The sequence below is a fragment of the Molothrus ater genome, chromosome 4 (assembly GCF_012460135.2).
Source record: "Molothrus ater isolate BHLD 08-10-18 breed brown headed cowbird chromosome 4, BPBGC_Mater_1.1, whole genome shotgun sequence".
Lineage (NCBI taxonomy): Eukaryota > Metazoa > Chordata > Aves > Passeriformes > Icteridae > Molothrus > Molothrus ater.
This window is the reverse complement of record NC_050481.2, coordinates 15,424,417-15,446,992: the sequence shown is the minus strand read 5'-3', so window position 1 is coordinate 15,446,992 and position 22,576 is coordinate 15,424,417. Positions and strand designations below refer to the sequence as shown.

At 44.3% G+C, this 22,576-nt stretch overlaps 1 protein-coding gene across 2 annotated transcripts in view; it reads right to left on the bottom strand.

Annotated features, from left to right (window-relative positions):
* The window catches only part of ZNF827 (zinc finger protein 827), a 98,743-nt gene extending 76,428 nt beyond the window's left edge, over nucleotides 1-22,315 (bottom strand). For both annotated transcript variants that reach the window (XM_036382263.2, XM_054514669.1), the window contains exon 1: nucleotides 22,127-22,315. In XM_036382263.2, coding sequence (XP_036238156.1) covers nucleotides 22,127-22,169 — 43 coding nt within the window. In that variant the 5' untranslated portion in view covers nucleotides 22,170-22,315. The remainder of the gene's footprint in view (nucleotides 1-22,126) is intronic.
* Nucleotides 22,316-22,576: the final 261 nt, after the last annotated feature.

Here is a 22,576-nt window from a genome sequence, read left to right as displayed (position 1 = left end):
CAAACAAGTTTGGAAGCCAAAAAAGCATCTTACTGGCACTTTGTCTGAACTCATACACCAAGTGCAGGGCACATCCTCTGGGACACAGCCTGGAGCTCACCCCACTACACAGCTCTGGAGCCAGAGCCAGCCTGCTCCCTACCACTCATCTGTCTGGTGAAACAATCTCTCCTCACCCCTCCTCACCCCACTCTCTCTGGCTCTGTACATCCCATCCATTCATAGCAAAGGAGAATTGCATTTCCCTTCACCCAGAAAGCCACTCAAACATTACAGTCTGAGGCACATTTAAGTGTAAATGAATCTAAGAAGAAGTGGGCTTTTGTTTTAGAGAAATCTACAGCTTACTAAACCCCCAAACTTCTCTGTTCCTTGCCGTGTACCTCAATTTCTTTTTCCAGACATGCACATTCCCCATTGGTCTTGCCTACACAAAAGGGCAGCCACCACCATGTTATTGACAGAGAGCAGCAGGAGAGCAGGATTCTTCATTTAAAGGCTTGCTCCCAAGCTCAGGATTTCCCTCCTCTTTAGGTAACACACTGAGAGCTCCCTCTCCTGTTGCTAATCTACCTGTGACCACTCAAGGCCTCTCAAAGCTCCATGCAGTTTCTATAATAAAGGGCAAATTTTCTCTCCAGTCTCACTATCCCAAAAGCCAGCAGGACACTTTTTTTTTTCCACGAGTGCAGTTTCTTTCTGTAGCCAGAAATCAGACCTCTAACTGCTGACACTGTTCTAATTTTCCTCTTCTCAGTAATTCCCAGTTGCTGCAGCATCAAGCTCACTGTATTTGAAGGCTGTAAGGTTAATGCTGAAAAAGCCAGCATCAGTGTCTTATCATGAGCTCAGTCAAGCCTCCCTTTAAACACCAGTGAATTGGTTTAGGAGCAGAACAGTGAAGCCTGGCAATTTCATTGCTAAGCAAAGTTGCCTTTCAAGGCCTTCAGGGCAGAATTTTAATTCACATTAACTTGTGAGCCTGTGAGTTTGAACAAGCTTGAGCACTCCAGGAGAAATCAACCCAATGACTTCTTTATGATTTCAAATTATATAAAAGCTTCCCTCAGAACCCAGGGGGTTCATGGGTCACCCAGATCAGGTTTTTCTGAAGCAGGACCCAACCTCCACATGTCTGTCAAGAAATTTCAGCTGTATTTCACATCCGTGGCAGAAATCTGCATGACGTGTTTTTCCTTGCTCTCACAACACAGTTATGGAGCTGTTCTCATCATGATTCAAGAGTCAAGACCTGTCATTACTGCTTCTTCCTGATTTCCAGAGCAATTCTGAAACTGCTTCCCAAGCCCTTTGCCACTGGCAGAGGCCAGTTGGGAATTACAGACAGACTGCATGTTTCAGGACTATCACATTGCACACCACCCAGGAGCCTCAAAAAATATTTTCCACTCTTGTCAGCAATGACAAAAGGCACCAAAGTACTGCTGGGTGACTGCTGCCACTGCTTAGCCCATGTATCCATCTCTGGCAAAGCCACAAATGTGTGCAGAAAGCACTGTTTGAAGAAGTGCCAGTTTCCCTTGCTCGCCAACTCATCTGCTTGCTTTCAAATACAGAGAAGTTCATTTTCCTCTTCAAGAGATCAGTTTGACAGACAAATCTTATTGATCCCAAAGTGTGTTATTTCACTTTGTGACCATCTGCCCTTTTATTTAGAGTGCTGATTAGAATCTGACCCTGGTACCAATAGAAATGTAAATATTAACTTGCTCAAACTACTTATATCTGAAAACTGAAAAAGACAAACATGTTTGTTGATTTATACACTGAGTCACTCAGTTCAAATGCTGGAAACTTTAACTGTACCCACTGCAATGTACACATGCCATTCCAGAAAGTGGCAAGTGTGAGATGATCCACAGCTTTGCTTTGTAGGACTTGGAGGGGAGAAATATCAATGTAGTCAGTTGGATCTCCAGGAAAGGGAAGAGTCTCAAAGTTGTGTTACTGAGCAACAGACATGGGCAGCGATGGAAAAAACACCATGGAAAAAACACCATTTGAAACACTAGAAATTATCTGAGAAGAGGCTACAGCTAAGGAACTCACCCCAGAGAATGATTTTTCATGCTAAGCAGGACAAAATTCTACTTTAATCATTCACTGAAATTAGTAAATTACAGAACTTCAATATAGAAATCCATATGCTGCAGTGATAGGAAACATACGGAAATTGTAATGATGGGATTACAGAATGAAAATAAAAGCAAATGCAAAAGTAGGTAGAAGTAAAATAATTTCAAATAAATGCATACAGGAAAATTGCTCATGAGATAAATTAATCAAAATTGCCCATTTTTCAGCACTTTCATTTAAAGGAAGAACTGGGAACCTACAGAACCAAGATTTAAAGATATAGGAGAGCCAAACCTCATCTTTATTGTCTTGATATCAATTACCCTGATTTGCATAAGGATTTCAGATATGATCATTCAAGTTTGCATCAATCTAATAAAGTTACAATTACATTTGCTGTCCATTTGACACCCAGATCATCTTCCTAATTTGCTGCCCCAACAACTCTATCATTTCATCTCTAGCACCTACCATAAACTATCCTTTAGATTATTTTACACTGAACCCTGTAGGCCTACTGAAAGAGCTGGGATTAAGTGATAGCTTTACACCAGGGAACTGAGGAGCTCTGCAAAGATACCTAAAGAATTTAAAAGAATGCATTAAACTTAAATGAAGCAGGAAGCCACCCAAGAGGAGTGCTGCGGAAACACTGACTGGCTCGGTTGAGCAATCAGTTTAAGACCAAGTAAATAGGCAGATGCATCAAAAATAAGGCAGAGACAATACCTGAGCAAGCCAGGATTTAGCCTTGGGTGACTTTTACCAGTGACAGCAAGAAAAGTGGAATGAGCGAAGAGGAGAGACAGCTGACAACTAAGAAGGCAAAGATAACTGTAAAGGATTTAACCAGTCATGGACAAGTAGTGAACTGGAATGCTCATATCTGGCCTCCAGGATGGGCTCTCTCATTCTAGTCCTTCCTTATTTTTTTTCTTAGAACCCTCAAAGGAGGACTAGGGAATCAGGCCACAGGCCAGAATTTGCTGTCCTGGCAGTCCAGTTCAGGATACCCTCTCCTGCTGTAACCCAGGTTCCATCATGACTTGTCATCACCATCATATCCAAACAAGACATGTTTGCCCATCACGTGGTGGCTGTTAATTCAAGATGAGTACAGGCTCTTCTTGTCCCCATCTTACCTCTGCAGACAGATAATATGGAGGAGAAAAGATTGAAGGAGCTAAAGATCAAATACAATGGATACCTTTAAGCGAACTAGGTAAACTGTGTAAGTGCATCACTTTAGCAAGGGTAAAGAATAATTGCAAGAGACCACTTGCTAACATTACATCACTTTCTAATTTCCATTTTCTCTGAGTGTCAGCTTCACATAAGCCCTTGCTTATTTCACAGTCAGGTACTACAGAAATCAGAAGGCACAAACCTAAAAATGACAGTCATATCTGGAAAGTCTATTCTGTGGTATCCTACATAAATTACTCAGTCTAGCTGCCTGCCTACAAACCACTCTTTCGGCATTCAGGCTGATTTTTAAGTATTTCAAATTAAATTAAAAAAAATTAAAAAGGGTGAATGTAATATCTTTGGGCTGAACAACTTTTATGGGTTCCCACACTCACCAAACCATGCAGATGTGTGTGCTGTAAAACTACCTCCAAGAAGTGGGGCACACTGTGCACCCATACCCCACAGTTTCCACCTCTAAAAAGCAATTACAGCCACATCTGATGAGGCTGTATATCCAGAGCAGCAGCTATGTTGATTTTCCCATAGGGATGCTTGCTAGAAAATCATGATTTTAATAAAAACACAAAGGCCTACCTTAACTCCTTTTAATATATCTACAGCAGCAAATAAGACTTAAAAGTCACAGTTGCATAAATAGTCATGTGCTGGAGTGGCCTAGGTCCCCCATTTTCCCCTTCATGATTTCTGTGACCTATAATAGGTAAGCAGCACAGGAAGTCACCTCCTCTTTGAATGGAATTTCTGGCTCTCTCCTTATCAACGGGATGATTATTCAACTCTTGACCTCGTCACAAAATGGTTTAGTAGTGTTGCCGGTGCTTGAACCAAATTTCTCTACTGCAGGCTGACCTAAAGAGAGCAGCACAGCTGCAAGAAGGATCTGCCAAAAAGCCACAGCTCTTCTGTTCTGTCCTTCTCCCCTGTGTTTAGGTTATGTGAAAATACTCACACAATTAGACAGGGAAAGAAGCCCTAGGTAGGACTCTCTATTTCATCTCCACATCTTCCAAGATAATGATTTTCCTAACTGGAGGGAAGGAGGAAAGGGGAAAAGGAAGGCACAGCTTTTAAAGACAGGGCATACATTCCCTACTTTTATCCCTGACTTAAAGTGACTTTGAAAAAAATCAACATACAAGGAAACCCCAGAATATTCACCTAACAATTTCTCTAGTACTGCTTTTCTGAAAAAGGACTTGGAGCCAAAAAAGATTAGAGAATGTTAGTTATTTTGCAGGAACTAGAACTCTTCAAGATGCTTTGCCTATACACACAAACAACTGAATGTGCCGAAATATTGTAATATTGAGCACATTCGGGTTTGCCAACTGCTAGACAGCCATAGATTATCAAAATGGATGTACAATATCTCAGTTTTCTCTCAAAGGCAGAATCCAGGTGTGATGGACTCTCCCAAGGAAAAAGGGAATCAGGAAAAATTACTGAAAAAACTTGTCACAGACAACATAAAACTGCCTTTATTTCCTGTCCCTCAGAGGAGAGAGAAGCTGTGGTAGATGGGAAACAGAGGCAGCAGCCTTCTCTTTTCAGCCACAAGCCCCAGAATAATTGTGCCAAGTGTGGTTCACCAACTGCCAAAAAGATCCACCTTTTACTAGCTAGCATCCATTGAAGAGAAGAGAAACACATGGATTTTCTCCTGAAAAGAGCTGTCACTACGTGTTGAAAGTTCTATGGGATGGTTGACAGACCACAAGATAGGACCTTACAAAGACAAGTCCGATCTCCCCCAAAAGCAAGTTCAAAAGAGAACTCCTAGAATGATGGCTGTTTGACATCTTGCCTCCAAGAAAGATTAGCTATTCTTCTGTTCTAGGCAGGAGGCTATAGTGAGTAGCTGTGGGATTAGTGTTTGAGGAGGGTTACTTCCACTGGGACATGGATGTTTAAAGCTACAGAGAAACAGGCATCCCCTTACAGTGCAGTGAGGTGATAAAAGCTCAAGGCCAACAGAAGTGGTGGTCCTGTGCCCTCCCTTAGACTTGCTCTGTTCTTTGACTGCTTCATGAGCCAATTTCAACTCACCAATTTGGCAGAAAACCACTCATTCTGTCAAGAAATCAACAAAAAAAATTGATGAAAGGAGACAGGAATGAGAAAACAGGTGGAATCAACAATCTGAGGCACCTATCTCCTCTAGTCTTGTGGGGTACAAAGTGCATCATGACTTGTCAGTGGAAAACCAGCTGAGGATTCTCTGTCCCATCCCAAACCTCCACAACATACCACACCTCTCAGGGAAGAGCTGACCTGTGCAGTCAGGATGGCCACAGCAGTCAGTATCTTGTAGACTTCTCCAGAAGCCTAATCTGGGACATCTGTATCTGGCTTGGCCCATAAACTCTGATCCTAATTAAAAAACCCTCTTCTCTAAAACTGGTAGGCAGCATCTTTCTGAGAGAAGAAGAGTTCTAAAGACCCAGAAGTAATATCTTAACAGTCAGGCACAGTAACCAGCAACCATGAAAGTAGGAGGGCAGAGCAGTATGTCTTATAAAGTAATCAATAACAACATATTATATGTTGTACAATATGTACATTACATGCTACATATAAATAGCACACATGTATAATAATGCATGATGATTGATATTTGCTTATTATAGATGTATGATATTTGCTTACTATAATTTAGAATTAGTTGATCCTAGCTGGATTTTGCCAGTATTTCAGGCTCAGTGAGCTGAAGAACTTGAGGTGTGCATGCAAAACAGAACAAAATAGACACAGCCTTAGAGAAGGGGAATGTTTTTGAAGACCATCTCTCAAGAGGTGCACTACAAAAAAACAGCCTGCACAAAAAGCTGCCATCAGCTGACTTGGCCCAGCTTGATCACCAGGGAGGTGGTCCTGACTTCTCTACTCAGCCCTGGTGAGGCAAATCTGGAAGGTTGTGTCCAGTTCTGGACTCCTTAGTACAAGACAGACATGGGGCTCTGGCCCAGCTACAAAGACATTTAAGGGACTGGAGCATCCTTCTTACAGGCATTGGCTAAGAAACTCGGGCCCATTCAGCCTTGAGTAAAGACAACTGAGAAGGGACCATCAGTGTATAAAAGTATCCAAAGGAGGGGAGGTCAAGAGGATGCACCAGGCTCTGCTCAGTGGTGCTGGGCAATAGGACAAGAGGCACAGCAGAAACTGATGCCCAGGAAGTTCCACCTGAATATGAGGAAGAACTTCTGTACTGTGCAGTGACCACACACTGGAACTGATAGCCCAGAGAGGCTGTGGAGTCTCCCCTGCTGGAGATACTCAAGAACCATCTGGACACAATCCAGTGCCATCCTGTGCTCTGGGATGACCCTGCTTGGGCAGGGAGCTTGGAACAGATGACCCACCGTGGTCCCCTCCAACTTGACCCATTCTGTGATTCTGTGATCAACACACAGAATAACTGGAGAGAAGGTATACAAAGACAGTTGGTTTTTATGATGGAGGTTTTCAGAAGAAACAAATATTTCTGAGGTCAGCTTATGCTGCAAAGGCTGCCTAGTAGCCTCAAGACAGGTTCATAAAACACATGAAGTGTCAGTAAAACAATAGAAAATCATGTTCCTTGCAAAACCTATTTTATGTTACCAATGTGCTTGCAACAGTTTTATGGAAGCTGAGCAAAATACCACAACCAGACTTACTGAAAGTTTCTTCCACAGGCCCTTACAAGCATCCTGTAATAACCTGTAGTTGAGGCTGGGCACACATTTCATAGAGCACAAGATACTGGTCAGACTGACTTAGACACTACAGGAATATGGCCAACCTAAAATCTGGAGTCAGTACATTAACATACCCAAGGAATACACCTCCTCTTCCTGATGTAAACAGAGAAGATGATAAACCATTTCCTATAAAACCAAGCAATTTTTAGGCAGCAACTTCTGAGCCAGATTAAAGTTCCTTATCAGAATTTCAGGCTTCCCTGTGTCTTTTAAAACCAGCTATGATATCAGTTTTTCACTCTGATATATTATAAAGTAGAGAAAAAACTGTATGAACAGGAGTTCCACTGTTATTCCCACAGCTCAGCTGGAAATGGGAAGCAGTATTAACAATCTGTGGTGGTATAAATGGTTCATGTGCAAGTCTATGCAGAGAGATTCCCTGCACCTGGAATGGCAGTGTATTCTTGACATCAGTGAACACTTGCCACCTACACATAAAGTTCAGCACAGCAATTAAAAATTCTACCTTTTGTTAGTTATAAAGAAGCTTTAAATCTCCTTAAAATTGTTTCTATTTTGCCAAAATTCACTTTGATTGCTCATTTGTTTTGCTCTAGAGAGATGTCTAACTCAATAGACTGCTGCAGTGAGAAAATATCAACTACCATATGATAATAGGGATGCTGGCACCTCCAAAATAAGAAGAGCTAAAGATTATTCTCAAGACTTCTCTTATCTTTAGCATGCAGAGACAAGACCTGTCATGTCAGCCTACCTCATAAAGGAGGGGAAATATTCCAAAATTTCATAACATGGGCCTTCAATGAAAATGAAACCTCAAACAATTTGCAAAAGCTGGCTACAACGAGAAAAGTCCCTAAAGGAGGAATTTTAGTTTCCACTCTAGATCAAATTATTGTGGGAGAATCACATGAATGCCAAATATTCAATATAGTAATCCATAATATTTTAAAGTCATCCTTCAACAGCATGTAACTCCATGAATAAGATTTTATATCCTTTGGCAGGTCATTAATGAAACCTTCTTTAAGTTGCTTGTGAAACACAGAACTGGTGTCTCTATTAGGAAATTCTAAGCAGAAACACAAAACTACCTTATCTTAAACATAGTCTAGCTGCAAAGCAAAGGCTCAGTTACTCATTTCCAAATGGCTACGTGCTTTCTGGTAGTTCAGTCCTGGGTCACAGGAGCCTCCACATCAAAGCTGAAGTAATTATGAATTCTACAGTTTCTTAGGTCACATTTTGTATCCTCTAGGTGCCAAAAAACAAAACCAAACCAACCCCCCCAAAAAAAACACAGGAAAGCTTTGCTTTCTAATCTTCATTTAAGCTGGTAACAAAGAAAATTGGGGGTCTGCTGTATTTTGCATACCTGTGTTCTCTGATCTTGAGCTACATCTGTAAACTGCCTGCTCTTACTGAGTGCTCTTACTCATCAGCCAACAATTCATCTTCATTAAGGCCTGCCCCTGACCTGCCACCTCCCCAGACCTGGGTGCAGTGACAGCTGTCTCAACTCTTTACTGTGACAAAATGCATCTTCATTGCCTGAAATGCACTGCAAACTTCAGCACTCACAACCCCAACAGTAAAAAAAGGAGGCACGGGAATTCTCAAATATTCCCTGGCAATTTACAGCAGCCAAGAACAAAGTGATCCATTTGTGCTACAGATTATTGCACTGCTGATTAACCATCAATAGCTGTGACCCATTTTAGTGTGGCCTGTCATCTAAAACTGACAGGGTCACCACAGCAACATGATTTTTGTCACCCTTACAGGTAGAAAGGAAGCAGAGGAGAAGTTGCAAGCATCAATGCAGCTGGCAAAAGAAGTCAAAAAAGTGTTCAAACATATCACTTTGTTGCATACAGACAATTTGCAATGAAAATAAATAATTCCCTGATCACAACTGCAACTTGGCATCATGGCCTGGGAATGGCCATAGGTTTACAAAAGTTCTCAAGTTACCTGAAAGACTAAAATTGATCTAAAATCTCCACAAAAAAAAAACCTGTAAATCACCTATGTTCTGAGCTGTGCATAGCAATTCCCAACTTTCCTAGGAGACAAGCCATTGACCAAAAGGCTAATTGAGGCACCAAAACCAGGCTGGCTGATTACCTGCTCCTTCACCCTTTCATTCCAAGGAGTTGCCCTCATGTGTTGTACACACCATATAGGATCATGCCCTTAAGCAATCCAGAGTAAATTTACCATAGCCATCACCATGTATCAGAAAAAATTGTCTGCTAAGGTTGATAAATCAGTCAATTACCTGCTTCCTTGGCTTTTATTCTTGTGTAAATGTTTTCAACCTGACATTAGCAATACCTATAAGAAGATGACCCGCACATTGCCAAAACCAACTATTTAAATTACTAGCAAACCCTTAATTACTATAAACAAGATTACAACAGGCTTGTTTAAAAAAGGTTTCTAAATACCAAAGTGAGAGCTCCAGAAAATGAAGCTCCCTTGCTGTCATTATTTGAGGCTGCTGTTTCCACATTAACTCTGGCTCTGTGTAGGACCCTCAGAGCTGCCTCAGCCCACCTGAACACCACAGCAAGAGCAGCTGCTGTCTCTCCATCACTACTCCTTGCCTGGCTGAGCACAAACAGAGGGCAGGAGGTTCCCAATCCCTCAACTCCTCCTATAAGGTCTAAATCACCTTCCTCCCCAGGCCATGCACTCCCCTCATGTGTATAAAACAGGGAGAAATCTTGAACGTACAGAGGAAGGTAAAGGCAAACAAACACTACTGAAACACTGCAATTATTGATTTCATCATCAAGGCAGAGCTGCTTCAGTGCCCCTAGTGGGAATCTAAAGAACAGTCCCATTCTCCCAGGTGGCAGAAGAGTGTTGAAAATCTACAGGCCACGGTCCTTGCCAGTGAGCTAATTTGGGCTAAAAATTGAATGTTAAACAAGGTAGATGCACATGATTTCAGGTAAAATTTCCCTTTCATACCTCCTCTCTCACTGGCAATAGCAAGAGATTCCCAGAACAGAAGATAGCTAATGCACAGATGCTGAAACCAAAAGAATAATTATATGTATCATCCTTCTTCCTCTACACACAGAAGTTATTCAACACAACAGACTGTGCAATAGAACTGGTTTGCTGTATCTCTTCAAAGGCATAGTCAAGTTTGGAAATTGAGAGGTGACAAACTGTGACCAGGGTTTGTACAGCAACAGACTGATGTAGCCTAGCACAGCTGTGATACTCGAGGAAAACTCTGTTAGAAATTTTCAGCAGTGCTGCAAAACACACAGCAGCATCCAGAAGACATCTAGTCATTTAAAGAAGCACGTTTTCCAACTTTTTCCCCACTGACCTCTGCTCTTCTGAGGGATAGCTACTCTACAGATGCACAACCTCAATGGCTTAGCTCAGCTTGCCCAAGAAACTACTAAGTGTATCTTTCCTACAGGACCTAACTAGAAAACAGGCTGTCATTTAGGCTGAAATTATTTTTGTTTGGCCATATGTGCCGAGGACAGCAGGTTAACTCCCTGGCTTGTACTCCTATGCACTGTACACAACCAACAAAGGTGGAGAAACAGAATTTCCTTGTCTCTCATGCACAAGGTAATCTTCAAGAGCACTTTCTGATGTCTTACTGCTACCACAGGAAATAGAAATTCAGGAGACATTTGTCTGAAAGAGTAATCAGAAGTCCTACAGAAGAACATGGTACTTCTGATCTGCCTTCTCCACAACTACTGTTGCTAATTTCCTAAGGCAGGCCAAAAATGTCAGGGATGATACAAATGGCAACCTTTACTTCTCCTCTCCAATGCTTAAAGGCATGTTGTATCTTCTCTTGAACCAGTTCCAAATAACTTCTCTTTCTATTAACTTCTGAAACCACCAATAGCACTCAGGGTGCGACACTGATAAAGTACTGCTATTGCCAAGATGAAAAATGGCTATTTCTTTCTCTACTTTCCTACCTTTTTCTGACCAATCTACTTCAGATGGCATAGAAAGCTTATCATAAATACTGACTGGCAAAGGGTGAAAAAGAGAAGAATTATCAGCAATAAAAGCAGTGATTACACCACAAGTGCTTTTGAAGAAAGAGAAAAAGAAAAAAATCTCATGAGTGCACTATTGCTATACAAGGATTAAAGCTGAAAAAAGCCATGTGTGAAGCTCTGCCCATAGGTGTGAAGATTCTCTAAAGAAAACTTCCCGTTGAGCCACAAGTTAAAAAACCCCAACCAAGCAAGCAGACAAAAAGAGAGATCTGATGTCTGTATACTATCCTGCTGAGCCTCCAAACATCCCCACAATGATCACATACCCCAACAGCTCTGTCATTGCAATCTAGAACTCTCGGACCCAAAGCTGTTTAAGGAACACAGTTATAGCTTACAGCACCAGAAAAAATAGCAAGAGAAAAAAATCTTGCTTATGAAGGGAGGTTTTCATCTCCCAGGCACAAGGTTAACCCAGGTAGCTTCTGGGGAAGGCAGAAGAACACACTCTCTCTGTCTCTGTATTGCTGCAGGTGTCTGGCTGGCTGCTCTTCACAGAAAGGACATACTGGAATTTGAAAAACTGTCAAAGAACTGGTTGTGTTTGCCTATCTTGATAAGATGATGTGCTGTTGTACACCCTGACTATGCCTATTTGACTTTTTTGGCTAGCTCATTATTTCCTTCTCTGAGCATGAATAAGACATCTCAATTTCCCAGCAATCCCTGTGGTATCCTGGCAAAAGCAGCTCATTCCACTAAATTCAGAAGAACAGTTACCACTACATATTCAATAATGCCAACACTTCTGCCTGATTTCCAGGCAGGGCCAGGTTCTCTCCTGTGACATACGTGGGTATGTGGCAAAGGAGGAATGCAGCAGGAGCTCAGATTGTCCCTTCTGTTTTCTAACCCAGCCTCAGCCTGGAGATCAGCTTAGCAGCAGCAGCTGGAAATGGCTCTTAACAAGCAGTAAGTAGATCAGAATGCATTCCAGCTGTGGTTTCATTTCTAACCCTTCCCATCTCTGATGCACAGCCTATTCCAAGATGCAGTGATATGAAGATGTATGAAATAATAGGATTATTCCTCTCCTAGAAACATCCCCATGCAATAAGAATCCCCATCTGGGGACCAATGCAACTTCCATAGCATTTGCATCACCCTAGCACTACATGGAAGATCAGAAGAAGGCTGCAAAGATGGCCCGTTCCTGATAATAGACATTTAGTACAATTTAAAAAATAATGTTAAGGGAATTCACTGAAGTCAAATTATTCTAAATATGGAAGTCAGAAAGGTAGCAACAACAAACACTGGGAACTTTCTTTCACTTTTACTAACATACAGAAACAGAAAAGGCCACATTAAGCACTCAAAACATTAACTCTTGGAAAAGGACTTTTAAAATACATGAAATTGTTGCTTTAGAACATATTTATTAAAGCTGTTCCAGGGATCAACAAAGTAAAAGAAACAACAAAGCCAACTAGAAATCCCAGTCATCTTAATATGCAGGTGGCAATAAACAGAACATGGGAAGCCTCAGATCAAGGTGCTACAGTGCCTGTAATTATCCCTACCGCGCTCACAACCCCCATCAAGGGGTCACAAAGCAAAGGGAGGAGCTCACAAACTGTGTGGATGGCAATATTCAACCACAGCAGGTGGCAACAATCACAGCACCTGCTTTAACAAAAATCCCTTTTTGTTTTAACTAGTTTCTGTTTATTTTTGCTATAAGCAACTTCTCCTGCTCGATTTCTGGTAAATAATGGGCTCCTCATTTACCATTTTACTCTGCCCCATTACTCACCCAAGGTAATGTTCTCATTAACCTTCCAACTGGTTCAGAAACAAAAAGTTTAGATTTCATATACTGAAATTATTCCCTCTTGTGCCTGTCACAGGAATCTAGTTGCCTATAATTTCATCTTTTCCTCTCTCCCAAAGTCAGATTAAAACATGGCAAATTATATTCCCTGAGTTTCTAATTCCTCCCCCAAGATGACATTATGGTAAGGTATCTAAGAGAAGTTTCAGGAAGTGTTTGTTTTGTCGTGCTGTGTTTGCTACCAAAGACAGCTGCTTTCTCTGTCCCTGAGAGGATTGCTTGGGGTTAACAAGCAAAGCCAAAGAGGAGAGGATTAGAAAGCTACTCATAGTGGTAGGAGAGCACACAGCAGCAGACCACGTGGAACAGGCACTGCCCACTCCCAGACACACGGTTTTATGCACTACACCTCAGCCTTCAACCTTAACTCAGAGGCCACATAATCAAGCACTCAATTAGAAGTGGACATTCCTCAAACCTTATCTTATTTTAAAGAAAGTTAGGATTCTGTGCCAAGCTCCAAGGACAAGAAGCCACTACTATGGCTACTTAGGACACAGGCACAGCAGAAATGAGAGCAACGTGCTTTGACATTCTGTGTAAAATCCACCTAAAATTTCAATCAAGGGGAATAGCTAGAAGTGAAGAGGAAGATTCATGTTCATGTCCAATCCAGTCCCAGCTTTTTCTGCTGAGCAAACAGGTGTGACAGTGGTAGTGGAATTTGATTTTACTTTTCTAAAGTGCATTTCTTGGCTGAGAACTCTGTGGGCTTTACCAAGAACTTTTATGAAGGCCAGTAAAAGCCTTCAAAGACAACAACTTTGATTCTCCTGAGAGTGTGTCCATACTAAATAACACAGTGCTATGTGGTGATATCTGAGCCAACTGGAATATACCCACAAGTAGTAGAGCTGAATTAACCTGGGCACACTGCTGTGATAACAGCCTCCTGTACACAAGGCAGCTTATTTAGAGCTTGCTTTGTTATCTCAGTGTGGCACAGCACTGTGCAGGAAGACAATATAAACAATTATGATGAAGCATATTTAGGTCTTACGGGCAATGTTCAAGTACCTCAAGGTGGGCAGAAGAGCTCCCTTCAGAGTTATTCACTGTGCAAAGAACTCCCTTTGGCAATGCAGAATTGACAAAAGGATTATGTCAGCCTTTCCTTTCCAGAGCAGGGTGAGAGCCTGGGGGCAGCAGAAATTGGAGCAGCTCTAGGCTGTTATGCTTACTCTGGTGCCTGAGAAGGGCTCCTCATCTGCTCAAAGTGCCGGAAACAGAGGTAGGTAAGAGGAAGTTCTGCTCCAAACACATAAAGAAATGGGTCCTCAGTCATTAGTTGCCAGGTCTAGATTTGGCACAGTGGTTTATAAAGGGAGAGACTCTGGCTGTGCTTCAAGAAAGCACACAAACACAGCTACACCACCAGCTGCTGTCTAAATACACTTGTCTGCCACCCTCTCTGTTTCTTACTCTGCACTCCAGATAATGATCATCTAGTTGAGGAAGATCTGTTCGTATTTTAATTTTTGAGATGAGTAATTATTTGTCCTACTACACAAATCAAAGTGAAGTCTAGAAGCATGCAAAGAATTTGTGTTCATTAAAGTCACACATAGGGATTATTCATTAAGCTAAAGACACACAGTAAAACCAGCAGCTCTTTTAATGCATTTTTCTAAAAGTTACTTGCCCTGATACACAATGTAACAAGCACCAAGATTCAGGACATGTCCAAAATGAGAAGTTGTAACTTTAAAGCAAGCTTGTGCCAAGTCTTTTCCCTTTCAGAAACTTTCAGATAAAACTTGAGACCATGCTGGAAAGAATTATTTGCACCTGCATAGAAGGCCCTGCAACAGAGGAAAACCACATCCAAGCTGCAAACCCCAGATGAGGGTCAGCAGAGCTACAAACCCTTCTTGAGGGAGGGAGTTCTTAGAGTAGGGCCATGCAGAATTCAAAGAGATAAGGACAGTAGCTCAGCTTTGAGTTTCTTCAAAAATGTTATTTCTACCCTAGCGAGAGCACCCCAAATAAAAGAAAAAAAAACAGTGCAGATGTTTGGAACCTAATTTCATTTGCTGAATCTGCTGATTATACCACTCATTAAAAGACTGCTACCACTTGGTAACCCTTGAATTTTTAATGGGATTTATTCTAAACAGCAACTAAATCATCAGTCTCGCATGCAACCTTCCCTCTCCTGGTCTGCTGTGCTATCAGCACTAGTCACTCTTTCCCCTCTGCTCCCAATCCTGTTGTCCAAGTACTGAAAAGAATGAGGAAAAGGACTGTTTATGCAGCCCGGTTTTTCTCTCTTCACTAAATGTTTCTCAGAAGAAAACCCCAAACATGACTTTGTGTTATTCCAAATTACCCTAACTCAGACTCTGTGTGAATTCTTAACTGCAAAATGGAACAGCCTTATCTTAGTGTTAGGCTTAACTTGGAACTCCAATACTCAGTATAATTATGCCCCAAACAAAGAAATCCCTTGAAAGGCAGAAGAAATTTCAAGGAATAGAGCTAACTCCTAAACTGTCAGGTTTAGACAGGACATTCAAACTGGACATTCAAAATATTTGGTGTCTAGACCAAGAAGGATACCAAGCAAGGAAAAGAGAAACTGTCTTTGGGAGAATAACAGTACCATAAAGGTGACTGTCAGTCTGCAAAAAAGAAAACCTAAAAGACAAGCTTTCAAGTGAGCTTATGGGTACAAGCTGCTGAATCCTCCACTGTAGTAGCCACAATGCAGTGTATAAGTGCAGCATTGATGTTGTCTGTACCCTAGAGCATGTATCCCTTCAAATGAAGTATTGGTCTGAGGTTTTTTATTCAACTACATTTAAAAAGGAAAATCCCTGGAGAAAGGGATATCATTCACCTTTTTGAAGGTTTGGGGTTTTTTCTTTACCCAAATATAATTTATTATTCTTCATGCCCATATCAATACATAATATGTACTGTTCAGAGAAAACATTTAAGGTAGAACAAAAAAAAAGTTTTACTTTGGGGGGCAAAAAGAGAGAGGAAGAAAACTCCCCCCATCTCCATGAAAACTGGATCTATTATATACTGGTGGCTACTTTGTAGTCCAGGTATTTTGTATAGTATTTTTATTATTTTTTTTTTTGAAAGGCATATGGTACTTTAGCTTCCAAACATCCTGTAGGGATTTGTATGCGTAAACCCAAATGATACAAATCATGTACCATGAACAGCAAACTAGGCAACAAAAAACTAGGGAAAAAACCCAAATTTTTATTTAGAAGATATACTCTTAAAGAGTATATGCTCCAGAGTCATGATTGAAAAGCTGCAATAGTAAAAGGATTCTGGACACAAGACATATCAGCTCTCCTTAACCATCTGAACTCTTGCTATATTATGATTTCTTTGCAATGTGAAAGGGAAAAAAAAAAAGTCCTCTATACAGTGCTTCATGACAAATCACATGCCTTGTGAAGCTTCATGTTAGAAACCCTTTTAACTTCCAAAAAGTCCTCTTTTGTAGGTCATGCTCTCATTATCTTGCTCTGGGATCTGGTCTGATTAAATTATAGGAAATTACTAATACTTCACTTTGAACAGCCAGCTCCTCCTGGCTCCTCTTCTTCCTTCTTTTTTTTCTAAACTTAATTCCTTCTACTCCTGCCTTCTTACATTTGAGAAAGACAACAATCACTCTGCTAGAAAGATTAAGTCATACTCATTCTTCATCCATTTTAAAAGTAAAAATGCGTTCTTTCTGCATGCTCTTACATTTCCCATTCCACTGCTCTCCCTGCTGGTTTGCTGTTTGGCCAACTCTAAGGTTTGTGGTTTTGTTCTAAATCTTTGGCACCCCTACCCCCTCTAAAATCTCACTCATAAGATCCTAAAGACTTAATTAACTTAATGAGCACAACACTCTTTGGTAGCCCAACCTATACTCCAGTGTGATTTATCCATATTTTGTACCATCAGACAACACTAAGACATAGCCTACCATTGATGTGCTTTAGACGTTTATCACTGAATGATCATGTAAAAGTGACTTAGTAACAAACAAACAAACAAAATAATCAGCATACAAATTTAAAGAGACAGATTTTACATGTCAGAAAGGGTCCCCATAAGGGAAAAGGTATTTTTGAAAAATCTGTGAGGACTTCATTAGCACAAGATGGACAAAATGAGAGAAGTGTTTTCAGATGGAGTAATGGGGTTGTTACTCAATCCACCAAAAGGTTGCTGTTTATTTGAGAGGTGCATTACAGCACCACGAGCACAACCATAATGAGAGCATTGAAATTATTAACCTCATCAAAAATAATAATTTTCCCTATGTGGATTCTCTTGTGAACTATGTGCCATATCAAGATCCCTGCAGTGGTAAGAGGTCAAAAATAGTAAGCATGTTAGAAGAATAAATAAAACATGTTAGAAAAATAAATAAAAGGTTCCCCTTATACATGCCATGTGTGCTAGTAAAGTAAAAAAATCATCTGAAAGAGAAAGATTGCTGCTCCTGGCAAAAGTGTTTTGTCTTGGCGGCAACTCTTAACTACCAAATAACAGCAAAAGCACTCCTGACATTGGGAAGTCTTTTGAAAAACCCATCCAATGCATCCTGTCTTGCTATCAGAAAGTATCAGATGAAGCAAGCTGCAGAAATAAAAAATGAAGGAAGCTCTAAATCACAGTTAATTTACTTGTTTGACAGCATTTTTTTTCCTGTAATGATATAATCAAGCAATAAAGACACAATATAATAAAAAGCTTCACAGAGCTCAAGTGTTTTTTACTGTATAGAAACAGCTGAACACTTCAACACAGTATCTGGAATATCCAAAACTGTACCTGACTATGAAAGGAAGAAGAGTTAGACCTGCTCATAGTCAGATATCCAACTTTTGATATGGAAACTAGTACTGTATCAATTCTGCATCTCCTCTTTAACAAAACAACTCCAGAAGAAACTGCCACTGCAGTTTGTCCTGCATTGAAAACATTCCTCAGAAACTAGCAGCAGTTCAAACTTCTCAATGTAGCATTTAATTCTGCCTGAGACGGTAATAAATGCAAGCTTTGAATAAACGGAATTGTGGCATTCATTCGCAAATTGCATTGCTGACAAGCCTCCAGACAGAACCAAACCCCAAGGAGTATCGATTGCTGCACTTAAGGCAACGTGGTGCTCTAGATCTTAAACATTTACTCGAGTGCCCGAAGACTTCCCAAAACTTTTACTTCTCAGGCTGAGCTCTTCCGAGTCACATGAGAAGTTCAGAGGTAGCAGACTTTCAGGAATCCTCAGTAAAGAAAACAACAGCCTGAGGTAGAATGGGAAGCGAGGCAACAAGAAGAAGACAGGGTTGTGTTTATATATACATTTTTAAAGATTCTTATGCTGAATAAGTGAGAAACAAATATCGAACTGCTAAAGTAGCTGGAAAAAAACCCTCCTAATGCACATACACACAGAAATGAGCAAAATTCCTTAAAACATTCCAGTGGAAGTAAATTGACTTGTCAAGGTAGCCTACATCCAAATGTAATCGTAAGACACACATGTACTGGGCAAAAATTTAAGTTATAGACTTAATTCTGCCATTGTAAACCAAGTCCACACAGTTGCAGTGTTTTGGTTGGGTATGAACAAGCCATGGTCTGTCAACGAACATCTAAAATCCTTTCCTCATTCATTTGTATCTTAAATTAAGAAGGATGCGCTTTCTCTTTGTTTCACAGAGTGTGATTGAAGACATTCTGCTGGCATCTGCAACTCAACAGTTCCCCAAACTTGACTTCTTTGGACACAAAAAGTCCACTTCACAATACGTGTAAATACTGGAGCCTTAAAGGGCCCATCCCTCTGAGTGAACCCTGAGGTTCATCCTGCTTTGAGCAGGGGGCTAGGCCAGACAACCTCCAAAGGACCTTTCCAAACTAAATTATGTTGCGAACAACTCCAGTCACTGAAAGCTCAACCTTAACTCTGCCATTTTAAGCAGATGCCACCCAAACACATTATTATTGTATCTAATAATATCAACCCCTCTCTTCCCTCAAACACTGAGATGTCAGTATCTAGCAGCTCCCTTGGAACTGAATTAAAGTCTTGCAGCAGCCTGGTACATCTCCAGCAAAGTCTTGTCCAGAGGACTTCTTCACCATCACATGTTTTTTGGCAGGGCAGTCTCCTCAAGTGAAACTACCTGCAAATGTAGGTGAGGGCTGTCCAGTGGAGTCAGTGGGCAGAAGTACAAAATCAGGGTGCTAGTCAGCAGTGACAGCAATCCTCAGGTGCTCTGCAGGGTATGTAACAATGCATGAGGGATTAATGAAGGCCCAGCAACCGTGAGAACAGGGTTCTTGCTACCCAAGCTGCACTAGAGCCAACAAGGACTTGCCAGGCTAAGTTACATTTGCTCAGTTACACTGTAACACTCACAAATGATTCTGTGTATCGACATGTGACTATTTATTCCCAAACAACTGCAACAGGGAGGTTTGGTAGGATGCTACATCACTTAGGTGTCCTGGAGAGCATTCGGGCACCAGCAGCAGCCTGCAACATGACTTGGGAGTGAATCACAGCGTGGTGCCCGCAGTGGGGCAGAGTCAAGGGTGAGCACAGCAGCTGACAGCTCCTTCTGGGATGCGCATGGGGCACTTTACATTCTTCTGCCACCATTGATACTTCAACATGAAATACACCCTCCGTCCCACTAAGAAATGTATTGCTGAAACCAGCGAGAACCAGAGAATAAAACGTATTTTACACTGAGTACCCATCAAAGCAACATGTTGCTTAAAAAAACCCCCAAAACAACAACTAAAATATCAAACAAAAAACCATCCAAACCAAATCACTATTTACACCATCTGCACACTGAATTCCAAGATATTTTCTTAATCTAGAACACTATTATTCTGAGTTATCCAAAGTATTACTACTATTGTCAGATAATAGCTCTTGATCCAGTGCAATCTAGTTGCAAAAGAAATTAAAATAAATAAATCCCACTAAAAGGCAGCATTCGAGTGGGACTAAGGTGGGTGCGCCTTTCACACACCAGGAAAAAAAAATCCCTCCTCCCATGAACTGAACTAAAAAATTAATCCGAAAGAAGTACAAATTAGGCCGTATTTAAAAAAAAAAATCAAAATAATAACACACGCCGAACTCTCTGTGCACAATGAAGGCAATTGTTCCTCGGCCCAGAAAAAGCCGTGACTTCCCCCGGCGCGGCGGTCAGGAGGTCGGGGCCGCGGGCGGCCTCAGCCGCAACCCGGAGGCGGGGGCAGCGCAGGGCCGGGCCCGGCGGAGCCGAGCCGAGCCGAGCCCCCGCCGCCGCGCTCGGCAGCGCCCGGCCGAGCTAAGATGGAGCCCAGGTTTGATGTCAGCCCCAGGGGCGGGCGGAGGGCAGCGCCGGGGCGGGGGCGAGGGCAAGGTCAGCCGCCAGCCCGGCGCGGCCCCGCCGCCTCCGCCCGCCCCGGGAGCCCCGCGGCGCTCCTGCCGAGCCGGGCCCCCCGCGGCCGCCCCCCGGAACGCCCCTGAGCGCCCGGGCTTGGCCCCTGCCCCCGCCCGCCGCGCCGGGGCCGGGGCGCTGCAGAGGCGGGCGCCGCGCTCCCGCCGCTCCCCACGAGCCGAGCCGAGCCCGGCCACGCTCTGCGGGAGGAACCGGGGCTGCTGGCTCAGCTCCTCCGGCGAGCGGACCCCAAAGGGCTGTGCGGGCGCAAACGGCAAGAGGAAGGGAGAAGGGGGGCGGGGGGGGGAACCCCCAAAACCAACCTCGAACATCAACCCCCCCCCGAAGCAAAGCCCACCACAACTCATGCCCTTGCCTCGAGGCGGCAGGAAAGGAAAAGGGGAGACAAATCTTGCGGGGCTGAAAGCGCTTCCCCCTCGCCCCCAGCCTGCCGCCCCCCGCGCCCACATCTCCCATGCCGGCCCGTGTGCCGGTGCGGGAAGGGCGCGGGGAGCGCTGCCCCAGCCCCTCTGCCCGCAGAGCGGAGCGGGGGCCGGGCCGCGCTCCGCCCGCAGCGGCGCCCCGCGGGCAGGGGCAGGAGCCGCCCCGGTGAACTCCCGGTGACCGAGCCTGGCTCCGGCACCGGCGGCTCAGCTCTCGCCCTGCCCTGAGCTCGGCGCGGAGGGGCTGCAGGCACGCTCCGAGCAGATGTGTCGGGGACAGACAAATGACCCCTCCATCCACCCCACGCTCTCCTTAAAGCAGCCCTGGGGCCGTGCAGGGGCAGGGTATTTTTAGGTCCCTTCCCCTCCTCTCCGCCTCCCTCTCAATAGCTGCCGAGCGCTGAATACAAGGAGACGGGGGGAGAGGGAGCGGGAGAAAAGTTAACTGTTTTGCAAAGAGGGGAGAAACAGGCAGGGAGGGGGAGGGAGCGATCGGGAGCAGGGCAGGGTGAGCAGTATCAGGGGATGTGTGTGTGCGTGTGTGTGTGCGAGCGCAGTGGGTGCCCGCGGGCGGAGGATCGGATGCACTTTAGCCCTGTGCTCTGCTGCTCTCGTCTGGGGCAGCGCCGCCGAAGCCTGAGTCTCGCCTGGCTCGCCTGACCCTTCATTTCACTGCGGCCAGGAGGAGCCCGGAGCCCGCCGCCGCCTCCTCTCCCTGCTCTGCAGGGACCTCGCCTGCCACGGTCTGCCTCCCCGCCGCCCCCTCCCACGCCGCCGGCGGCGGCCGCGGCCCCCTCCGGGGTGGCCCCGGGGTCGGCGTGGGGTGCCCCGCCGGCCCCCTCCGCTGCCGCTGCCCGCCTACCCCCCGCTCCCGGGCCGCCCAGCCCCTCCGCAACCTTTAGCCGGGGACAGACCTCTCGGCTGGTTCCGCACAAGACGCCAGCAGCCGCTTCCCCTCTCACCGCCCTCCCCTCCCGTGCTTAGCCCCCCTCCCCACCCCAATAAAACAGACCCCCCTCCCTCCGGCCCCAAAGAGAAACCCACACCGCCCCCCCCTCCACCCCCCCCCCCCCCTTAGCACAAATGCACAATCACGGGCGAGGGGAGGGAGAGGGAGGAAAGGGCGAGAGACGCGAAGAAAGAAGGGGGGAAAGGAGAGAGAGGAAAAATTAAAAGGGCACAAGGCTGTTCATCACCAACATGGCTGCCTTAGCTCAGACCTAAAAGAGGAATAACCCAGGCTGTGTCTTTGTCAGTTTCACCTCTGTAACCCTAAACTAATGCACGAAACGACGGAGGCGGCTGCAGAGGGGAAGGAGACGGGGAGAGGAGGAAGGAGAAAATGGCAAAAAGAGGGGGCACTTACGTGAAGAGAGGCGCTTGGGCTGCTCCTGCTTCCTCCTGGGCATTTTCCCCCTTTTTTCACATTCTCCTCCTTGGTTTAACGGGAGATCAAATAAGACCGGGAGGGGGGGGCACGGACAGGCACAAAGCCGGGGCCCCCGGGGGAGCCGCTAACCGGGGCGGGTTTTCCCTCTTCGCCGGGGGAAAGGGGGCTTGAAGCCGGTTTTCTCGGAGCCACCGCGAAGGGCTCCCTCTCCCCCTCTCTCTTTCTTTTCCTCTCCCCCCCACCCCCCACCCCCCCACCCCCCCGCAACCCGGTCGTGCACCTGGCTTGTCCCCGGTCGCAGTATCCCTCAGCGGCCGGGGATGTGTTCCCGGCGGGCGGGCGGGCGCCGGGCGCCGTGCCGGGGCGAGGGCTGGCGCGGCGGTGCCGAGGGCTGCGCCCCGCGCTCCTGCCGGCCCCTAACTAACA